The 11131-nt window shown below is 46.0% G+C and overlaps 1 protein-coding gene across 1 annotated transcript in view; it reads right to left on the bottom strand.

Moving 5' to 3' along the window:
- LOC135825833 (uncharacterized) overlaps nt 1–6618 on the bottom strand; it is a 109134-nt gene extending 102516 nt beyond the window's left edge. Inside the window, exon 1 of the mRNA XM_065338464.1 lies at nt 5944–6618. Coding sequence (XP_065194536.1) covers nt 6131–6604 — 474 coding nt within the window. The 5' untranslated portion in view covers nt 6605–6618 and the 3' untranslated portion in view covers nt 5944–6130. The remainder of the gene's footprint in view (nt 1–5943) is intronic.
- Between the last annotated feature and the right edge of the window lie 4513 nt (nt 6619–11131).

The raw sequence follows: 11131 nt of genomic DNA on the forward strand, positions 1-11131 counted from the left end.
GTATTCTCTGGTTATAAAATAGGTTAAGCTCACAGAATAAATACCATCGGTCCCTTGGTGTTCGTCCTAAAGAGGTTCGACTAGATATCTTTCACACTCACCAAAAGATGTGGAGTGCCTTGTTTATCTCTCAGTACCTCCAACCATAGCCTTGCCCCTTTCCTCCTCAGGATCAGTGTAGTTGTTGGAACGAGGTTTTGGACTCAGCAATGTATTCGGTTACATTTTAATACATGTTTATTGTTCCTCCTTTGCTGTGTTGTTTTAGACAATCGTGGACTAACAGTTTGAAGTCATTGAACTACTTCCAAAAGTTGTATCGACATCAACAGGATTACGATTTCAGTTTCTATATGATGCTGGATGACCTTATCACGATAACCCATGACTATAAACCATTATAAACACAGAATCAACAAAAACATCTGCGACACGCACCTGGTGCATGGCTACATTTCTCAAATAAATCTGATTGAGGGTGGAGAAATCTGAAATATCTGAAAGGCAAGACAATTTTATGACAGAGTAATGAAATTCTGCAACAGCAACATGCACAGAATGACCTCCGTATAAAAAAAGTATCACCACCACTGCTCACATGTTTCCCCGCAGAAGAACATGCATTATGCTAGTGCCATTTTCTGCAAGAAAAGGCTTGCACATCAATGCGTATAATATGGTATTGATATGATGTGAAGGCCATCATTTACATAATATGTTGTAATAGGGCATTCCGTTGATTGGCGACAGAAAAAACAAAAGAAATTATAGCAATAAAAACTGCTTTATGGCAGTTTTCTAAAAAAAGTTATTGTGTTCTAGTCCATGGACCCCGTCTAAAAAGTAAGAAATTAACGAAATGTGATAGCTGAAAATTAAAATTTCACACAAAACCTCACAATAATCACACACAGAATGAAAAGCTACATGCAGAAGACCTTTTCCCCTCGTGATCCTCTTTCCTATGCATGCATGTTGCCAATTGTTGGTGCAGTACAAGTTTAGTGTTCAAAGCAGCATTTCAAGTGTTGTGATTATTGTGAGGTTTTGTGTGAAATTTTAATTTTCAGCTATCACATTTCGTTAATTTCTTACTTTTTAGACGGGGTCCATGGACTAGAACACAATAACTTTTTTTAGAAAACTGCCATAAAGCAGTTTTTATTGCTATAATTTGTAGTGTAATGGCGATGGCGATGGCGATGCATCGATGGCGGATGAAGAAAAGATTAATTAAAAAAAAGCAAAGGTAGCAAAGAGCAACGTCCCACATGTGGAAGTTTTGGGTTTTTTTCAACCTTTCATCATAATACCAGATTACGGTTGCTCTTCTATCAATATGACCAACGTCCCTCAACTGTCCGATGATGACGAGCAGTGTAGTGCTAGCATCCCTATTTCGCCTATTTCGCCCCCTCCTATCAATGTCACTACAGTAGAGTCGCGCGCTGAAGAACGTGGAGCCCAAGAACGTCCAGCCTGAAATTCTAAGAACGCCACAGCCTAAAGCTAAGAACGGCGGTGTTGGTTTTCTGGAAGCTTGTGGGATACATTATTATGATCCAGTACGGATTGTTTCTAAGAACGTGCTACAAGAACGCAGCCAGATTGCTGAAAAATAAGAACGTCCCAGGCTAACCCCTTGGAAACAACGTTCTTGGGCGCGCGACTCTACTGTAGTGCCAGTAGTGGGAAGCGGAAGAATTCCGCATCTGCATCTGCATGTACCAAATGGTTCAAGTGGACGGACGAGCTGCAGGACAAGCTCGTGATGGTTTTGCACGACCACAAGGTATGAATCATGAATGTTATCCCTGTTATTCTTTTTAAGGAGACTAGACCTTAGACCTTAGAGGACATTAATCGAAAAGTTGTCATTTCATTTGAAAAGCAATGCGATTAGTAGAACTATGCCAAGCTTACGCCAGTCATTTGCCTGAATTCTGCTCCTCTTTGTCCACATACCAATCATGCATTAAACATACCCGAAAAGTATATAATTCTGCCGCTTATCTGCCGGCATTATACCGCAAAGTTGTACGACAAAGTAGACCTTGGCGGATAATGCTCGAAAAGGTGGCAGATTCTGCTCGAAAAGCAGTGAAATTGGCAGAACCATACAATCCTTATGGCGGACAATTCCTCGAATTCTGCTCCATTCTGCTCCATTTTTTTTATCCACATACCAAACATGCATGAAACTTACCATAAAAAGTACCGGATTCTGCCAATTTTTTCTGCCCGCATTATCCGCCTACGTCAATTGCTAAAGTTGATGAACAAGGTGGCAATGCGTACATGTTATTATTATACGTGTACAATGTACTTACTACAGCCAGACATAGGCAATGTAAGCATCAACCACTATTCACGATTCACATCCATTGCATACATGCATGCTGTTATGGGGGAATATGGGTAACTACGTGGTATATCAGTTCTTGGAACTACCTGTACAAGTGTACGTACATGTAACTGAAAAACTGCTGAAAAGCTGTCCCAAGGTACCTGTCGCAGAAGTTGAAGAAAGTTCAACTTTTGCGACATGCGACATACTCAATTGTAGTACAGTTTCAACACTGGGTGCACATACAGTGCACGTGCATAGTACTACTTGTGCACAAGGATGTCGCAAACATGAAAAAGATTGTGAACCGTGCGTCGCTGCTGCAGCTCGTCGCAGGTGTCGCAAGTCGCATGTCGCGTCGCAAGAAGTTGTATTGTGAATCGGCCTTTAGACCTAACTCATAGCATTTTCTCCTTATCATTAAAAAAATTTTAAGCATAATAATGATGCATTTTTTCAATGATAAGGAGAATTAATTTGGTTCTTGTGGTAAGCGGGATGCGTGCCACTGAGGTTTGCATGGTCATTTTCTTGATCATTTCTTGTTGTTTCCAGTTGGAAATGGACTACATCGGAAAAGACATGGAAGCCGACCTGGTAGAAATGTATAACGTGGTACGCCGTAGGTTAGCTATGATGGATGGCGTCAATGTGGAGGATTTTCGGCCACCCAAGGCTATCACAGTGGATGAGGAAAACACCCAAGATGATGCCGTCCACCAACGCCTGATTACTCAACGTGAGATCGAGGGCAGGCAAATATCCCATGGATACAGTAGGATTAAGGAAAAGGTGAGGTGAATGTCTTCATACAGCTTCAGCATACATTTAGTGTGTTATATAAGCTTAAATTAAATGAATATCATAGTGCATTTGGTGATAAAGACTGAGAAATTTACATGTAGATGTACATGAAATTTATACCCAAAGAATGTCAATCTACATGTATACTTTACTTTCTTGTCCTAAAAAAGTAATGGTACATACTCACAAGCATGCACATAAACGTTAATCCCCAGGATTGTATGTGTCTGTTTGTGTTTGCATGGATGCTTCTTTGTTCAAGGTGCGGGCTTTGAGGAAGAAGTTCAGGACGGCGGTCAATGAAAGCACCCGTTCTGGTAGTGGTCGCCTAATAATTGACAACTGGGAGAAGTTGTCCCTCGTTTGGGGTGGTTGCCCGCAGTGACATCTGTGGCTGGCGCCATTTCATCGGCTGCGTCAGGCTCTCTACTGCCTGCTGCCAGTGGCGATGTCAGTGAGTGCGAGGACATAAGTGACGATGATTTAGAAGACAACGTTAGAAACACCGCAGCAGCTCCCAGCCCCCAGCAACGCACCCTCGGCTGAAGGAAGCAGGAAAACGACAACCGATTTCGCTCCGTCTGCCAAGCGGAGAAAGCTCAGCAAAAACTTGCCTGAGGAAGGCTTCAGGCCTTGTGTGAAAATATAAAATAAAGACGATTATGAACCCGTTTACGGGAGATAGATAAATAATAAGACAGCTAAATAACTTGTCCCGTAGAGGCCTAAAAGGCACGTGCCAATAGCATGGATACGACACATGCTCAGGCGCTAGGCCCAGTCTAGCCAGGGTCTGCCGTGTGCACATTTACAGTCAGGCTGTGTTTACATGAGAGTTTTTCAACCCGGGTTGAGTTCGACCCGGGTCAGATTTCAACCCGGGTTGAAAAAAAGGTGGTGTTTACATGACGAAACACAAGAGCGCGCGAGACGAGGTATGCTGTGGTCGCGTGACCTTTTTTTGGAGGGATGACGATCAAAAGACGTGACCTTGGAACTTGAACTGTGAACTGAAACCAAAGGTCCCGAAAGGTCAAGACGAAGGTCAAGAAGAGCCACGTGCACGTGTTGTGGTGCAAAAAATTGGAAGATATCCGACGATGCCAATTGCTGGCGATTGTTCTGACGTTGCTCGTTTTCTTTTGTTGATAGATATCATTTTGATCTCATTGTGTATTATCGAGATGGTGGACATTGTCCCTCTCCTTAGCCCTGTGCTGGCTCTAATGTCAGCTTTGTTGGTGTTGCTAAATGCCAACACCGTGTTGTTGGTGGAGATTATCCACTTGCAAGAGTTGTTGCAGCATGAGCTGCAGCTTGTCCAAGATGCTTCCATGAGTGCTGCAAGGAACCGGAGGCAAGTTATGTAATAATCCTATGTCTAGGCTTGGTGTTTCCTTTGCTTTCATGGGGAGTTGGTCGACTAATGTTAATGTTACATGTACCACATGTATATTATGCAAGTTACATGCCAGTGAATTTCTACACGGCTGCTGTACCAGCATTGCAATTTCATGACATTCAATAGGTCTGTGGGGATTTCCCATAAATTTCATATGGCATTCAATTGACCGTGACTTTGGTGTTTCTCAATGGATTTGAGTGAAATTTTGACCACACACTCCTGCCACTATGCTGGCCCTCAGGACATGATTTACAAGTTCTTGCGCCTCACTGACAGGCTTTCCAGGCCAGAAAAACTCAAATTTCCGGCATAGTGCCACGGTGTGCGAGCCACCCAGGAGCCAAACAAATGCATTTACAATTTTTTCACATTTTCGTGCTCATTCTGTTCGTGCGCGGGACTCAAACCTAGAACAAGTCCAGAAGCAGCCATGGGTGATGGGGTAGGGCCCCTCAACGAGGCCCTGGAATCTGTCACAACGGAACGAGTGGGCGTTCTCTCACACACTCCCACAGACTCAAGTCAATTTTTGAATTTTTTTAGGTTTAGCACGTGCTACGAGGTCGTACCTTTGATACAACATCCAGTGCTGGGACCTCCACAGCAAGCCATTTCCACAGCGCTGCAGGTTTAGCACGTGCTACGAGGTCGTACCTTTGATACAACATCCAGTGCTGGGACCTCCACAGCAAGCCATTTCCACAGCGCTGCACACCAAATCCAGGATACCCTCAGAAACCGGCAAAGACTACCACTCACGTTTCACTACTGCCTAGTACTGAATCCTACCCGACTTCTTGACACGACTCAAACTTGCCAAAGTCACTAAATCAACGTCAACTACAATAATCAAGCCACATATCTGCAACGTCACGAGGGTGCTGGCAAAAGTCCTGCTGCACGGCGGCGGGCTTCGCCCGCCGCCGTGCAGCCCAATACGTTGCTCAAAAACCTGATTTTTTGGAGCAAAATTCTGCACACTTTCACGTGTTTCCATGATACGACAAGTTGCGCACGGTCTGCTTACATTCAAATACAGTGCTGCCAACAAATGACAGCGTGCAACAAAAAAATTTAATCTTTCCTTGCAAGGGCACATTTTCGGCCATAACTCTTGAACGGCCGGTCAGATTGGGACACAATTTTCAGAGAATTTGCAGCTATTCATGCTCTTTCAACTGACGTAGCACTCAATATGAATTTACAAATTCGAGTTTTCAGCGAATTTCTGGGTAGTCTGCCACAAAGGTGGCAGACTACCCATAATTCGCTGAAAATTTTTTTTGACTTGAGGATAGGTTGGGATTTGAACTCACAACTTCATGGTCAGCAGACAGCATTCATAACCTTTTTTTTTTTTCACCAATAACTGCCAAGCCTCTTATACGGGCAAAATAAACACAATTACGAGTGCAACCTCAACAGCACCGGAAGAAAAACGAGCAAAAAATGGCTGTGAAGACAGTCGAGAGAGCAAAAAATTAATGGCTGTGAAAACAGTCGAGAGAGCAAAAAAGGGCTGAGAGCAAAAATGGCTGTGAAAACAGTCTAGTACGGAGCCTCGGGAGGGAGCTTTAACCGATGCTGCTCATGGCAACCGCAAATCGGGCCGAGTCATTTGCATCTGAGGGCACGCGGTGCCGATGGCCTCGCAGACTGGCAACAGCCGCACGGATGAGGGCAAAGCTGAGCTTACATCGGATGTAGGACATTGTGGCAGCGTACGGCTCCTGCTTCTTGTCGGCGAGCATCGATGCCAGCCGAGCATAGAGTGCTGTCGCAGCTTTGCCATACCCTCCAGTGCAGGACAAGACAACTGGTGAGAAGGAGGCGTGCTCGACGTTGGTGATCCGTTCCTCGTAGCGGCGACGCTTCTCCTGCTCATGTCGCTTGTACACAGCGGGCAAGGCAAACTTGGCGTTGGTGGGGGCGTGGGGGTTGAAAACCCGGACATCAAAGTACGAACGCTCGTACCGACCTCCCCAGACTCCACTGGCACCGATGTCTAGGCGGGCGTTGTCTTCAGTTGAAGCTGACCGTAGCGTCATCCTCTCACCTGTCAGCGGCTCATTCGCTGAAAAATCGAATTTGTAAATTCATATTGAGTGCTACGTCAGTTGAAAGAGCTTGAATAGCTGCAAATTCTCTGAAAATTGTGTCCCGATCTGACCAGCCGTTCAAGAGTTATGGCCGAAAATGTGCCCTTGCAAGGAAAGATTTTTTTGTTGCACGCTGTCATTTGTTGGCAACACTGTTGTTGTTGTTGTTGTTGTTGTTGTTGTTGTTGTTGTTGTTTATTTATTTTACATCGCATGGCAAACGGGCAGTTCTGCCCAATATTATGAAAGCGATGACAACCAGTAAGAAGAGTCAGAAATGAAGAGAAAATAAATGAAAATAAAAATACGAAAATGGAAGTAGCAATGAGGGGAGGCAGGGTCAAGACGAGCAGAAAAATGGATCTCAAATTTACAAGTCGGGTCATCGTAGCATGATTCTTTCGAGTCTCATCAGCAGGTTACGAAAGCCATTACATTTAACCGAAGTAAAAAACGCGTAGCATGCGTTTGAATTCACGGACAGATACTATGGACTTCATACAGTCGGGCAGGCCATTCCAGAGTCGGCAGCTGACTAGAAGCGGTCGGCATGCGCCAGAAGCACTGTGGGCCAGGGGGAGGGGAAGGTTGCGTCCCAATTGACCTCGAGTGGTCATGCCTGTCGGCGGGCCTTGCAATACAATTCGGGACGACAACAGCTCACTGACGATTCCAGAACGGATTCTGTCAGGAGTCGGAGCTTGCATTCCCCTCGTTCCAGCACTGGGCAGACACCCAGCCTGGTGTACAGGGGAAGAGTGTGGGCCAATGGGTGCTCATCGGCCACGCAACGGATGCAACGTTTATCCAGTTTGGCTACTGTGTTCCGCTGCTAATTGGTTGGTTGGATTTATTTAAAGTCGTACAACAAACAGGCATATCTGCCTCCTTGTACTTTTGTATGAAGACGAATTCTGGCAGTAAAATATTTTTTTTTAAAGAGAAAGGAAAAAAAGAATCTATGGCTGCATTCGATTGTAGAAACTGGATCCCGATCCCCGCCGACCAGATCACTTCGATCGGACGGATACAATCGAATGTGGACAACCAAGAGTACATGAAAACCAGAGTGTGCAGCTCGGATGGGTTGCTGTCACGGCGAAATTCCGTGATTACATCATTTTAGTGATGTAGTGCGTACAAGCAGGATTCAAGCAGGTCTCTTTCCGCACAACTGCAGCTCAGTTGTACGCACTACGCCATTTCTCGCCTCAGATCTGGGCCAAATATGATGTAATCACGGAATTTCGCCGTGACAGACACCCGTAGCAGAAAAGGCCCCAAGCTGCACACTCTGCTTTTCATGTACTCATACTCTTGGCACAACCAATAATCCGTTTCAAGGCCTTAGCAACCGCGTTGCTACAGCTCATCCCGTAGTATCTGTACGCGTTGTGGTAAACTCTTGACCTAGTGTACGCATATTGCGAGTTTCGAGTAGATACGAGTCGTACTATCGAAATGAATCCGTCGAATCCGTCTCTGGGATCCCCCGGGAGGTGGGTTGACTGGATCCGAATCCGTGCTCTCGGGATCCGGATTCGTACAATCGAACATGCACCAATTTGGCGAATCCGGGTCCGGGGCTGATGGATTCGTACAATCGAACATGCCCTATGTTTATTATATAAACTTGAGCCTCCGAAGTTGGGTAGTTTGTTGCTTTGCGTCGTCGAGTTGTAGTAAGGCCGGTCTGTCCAATAGTCTTACTAGTTTCGTCATCATCCAGTAACTTTCGGCATTCTTTGTTGCCGTGATGTGTAGCTCGTGCTCTTGGACCTTTCCGAACCTGAGCCTTCCAAGTTGGAAGGTTGTTGGTTTGCGCCTTGGAGAAGTGTTGGAGCTAGATGCCAATATGCGTACCTGTGCTGCTACCCGAAGAGCAAGAAGTCATCATTCCAGTAAGCCAACTCACCATATCTCACATTAATATATGTAGTCTCAGAAACAAGGTCCATCACATTCACCATCTCCTGCACCACCATAAGATCCACGTGCTATCAGTGAATGAAACCCACCTAAACAGCAGCATACCCGATTCTAGTGTTCATATACCAGGCTACGATCTATATCGCAAGGATAGAGATCTACATGGTGGAGGGGTATGCATTTATGTCCATTCTGATATTCACTCTAACAGAATTCCCATCACTGAGCTAGGAGTGGAGTGTGTCTCTGTTCGTCTTCGCCTGTGTACCAAACCTAAGGCTATTGAGCTGGCTGTGTGCAGTATATATCGTCCACCGAGTGCAACTGTCGACTTCTGGAACCTGTGCAGTCAGCATCTTGACGTCATCAGCCGTAAATTTAGCAGGATTATTGTACTAGGGGACTTTAACACTGATGTGCTACAGCAATCATCAAATAACCACCATTACAAGCACCTGTCCAATCTGTGTGAGGAGTTTCACCTCCGCAATGTCGTGACTTCACCAACGCGACTTGCCAAGACATGTCTGGATCTAATACTCGTTTAGGCTGCCGCACCACATGTTAAGACAACTGTAGTATCTGTAGACGGCGTGAGCGACCATGATCTCGTTCTGACTAACTTCTCCTACAAAGCCACGCAGCAAGCTAACTCCCGCCTCAAATTCGTGCGCAAACCGCTCCCACATGCAATTGACCCCGCTACACTCTGTGATGATATCGACAGCACTCTGGAGCCTCTCCCCAAGTCAGCTGATGTCAATGCACAAGTCACCCAGCTTTCACACTGTATTACTCGAGTTTTAGACAAACATTCACCGATCTGCCCCGTGGTCTCACCAGCTTTCAGTAAACCGAAGCCTCAGCCATGGGTGACACCTCAGTTGAAACACCTCCTCCAGCAACGAATCCACCTACATAGAAAAGTACGCACTCACCCGTCAGATCAACAGCTTCTGCAGAGGTATCGTGCAATACGGCGAGAAGGCACTCTCCTCAACAGGCAGCTGAAGTCACAGTATTACATCAGAGAGTTCAAAAATCGTCGCCACGACCCACGAGGCCAATGGGCCATTATCAATAGCTTGTCTGGTAGAACAGCAGTGAGGGCTGCCCCAGCAGCCACACTCGCCGATCTGACAACTACCTTCGCCGAGATCGTCCATGACCCTGCCAGACCAGTCGAGCTGCCCCTACCCGTTGCAGACCCCAATAGCACTACTCTTTTGGAGTTTGATACCGTCAGCGTCGATACCATCTCCAAGTTGCTTGAATCTCTGGTATCCAACAAAGCCACCGGCTCCGATGATATTCCGTCCTGCATCCTGAAATCCTGCAGAGATTCAGTCTCGTATCCGTTAACTGTTATCGTCAACCAGTCTCTTCGCTCTGGCATCTTTCCTGCTGCCTACAAACATTCCCATGTCTGCCCTGTTTACAAATCTGGTGATAAGACCTCAGCCACCAACTACAGGCCAATCTCACTGTTGCCTATCGCGGCCAAGATCCTAGAGAACGTTGTCCACAAGCAAGTCACTTCGTATTTCACCCAGAATCCAGACCTGTCAGCCATACCAGGTGAACAATTTGCGTACCGCTCACACCATAGCTGTGAGGATGCCCTGACACTTTGCATAGACAGATGGAACAGAGCGCTTGACAACGGTGACCAATGCGGAGTAGTCTTTGCGGATATGAGCAAGGCGTTTGACCGTGTGCAGCACACAGGTCTGCTGGGAGAGCTAGCCACCACTGGCTTAGGCGGCACTGTCCTCAAGTGGTTCTCAGACTATCTCACGAACCGCAGCCAGCAGGTTACTGTCAATGGTGAGAAGGGTGACACCAAACCCTGTACAAGAGGGGTCCCCCAGGGGTCTGTTCTTGGGCCTTTGCTTTTCTGCGTCTACATTCGCCGGGTACCCGATATATTTCACCAGAGTGTCGTGCAGCTGTACGCTGATGATATTGCGTTCTACGTATTCGGCTCTGATGTGGCTACAATTATGCTACGCTTGCAGGATAGTATGCGGTTGCTAGAGCAATACCTTGATGAGAAAGGCCTTCTGCTCAACCCGACTAAAACACAGTTCATGTTGATACGGCGTCCTGCCCTGCCTGCACTGAGCCCAGCCCTGTACCTGACCTGTAAAGGTATTGTCATTTCCCCTGTCTCTACTGTGAAATACCTCGGTATACTAATCGATGAGCATCTAACGTTCCGCCCACAAGTAGAAAAGGTGTGTTCAGTGGTCTTCGCTAAACTAGCCTGTTTTGCTCATGGCCGTCGCAATTTATCAGCTACAGCTCGGAGAACTTTCTTCTTGTCAATTATACAGTCTACTCTAGAATATGCAAGTAATGCGTATGTGCACTGTTTGAAAACTACCCTATATAACAGGCTTGTAACGGTCAGCCATATTGCGATGAAGAAGGCATTTGGTTTAGATAGAATGACCCCAACTGCATTAGTTTTACAACGGTGTCATCTGTATTCGTTTGAGCAACGAGTTAATTTGAAACTATACGTTTTGGTCTATCGCTGCTTGT

This window comes from Sycon ciliatum, chromosome 10, assembly GCF_964019385.1.
Source record: "Sycon ciliatum chromosome 10, ocSycCili1.1, whole genome shotgun sequence".
Classification (NCBI taxonomy): Eukaryota; Metazoa; Porifera; class Calcarea; order Leucosolenida; family Sycettidae; genus Sycon; species Sycon ciliatum.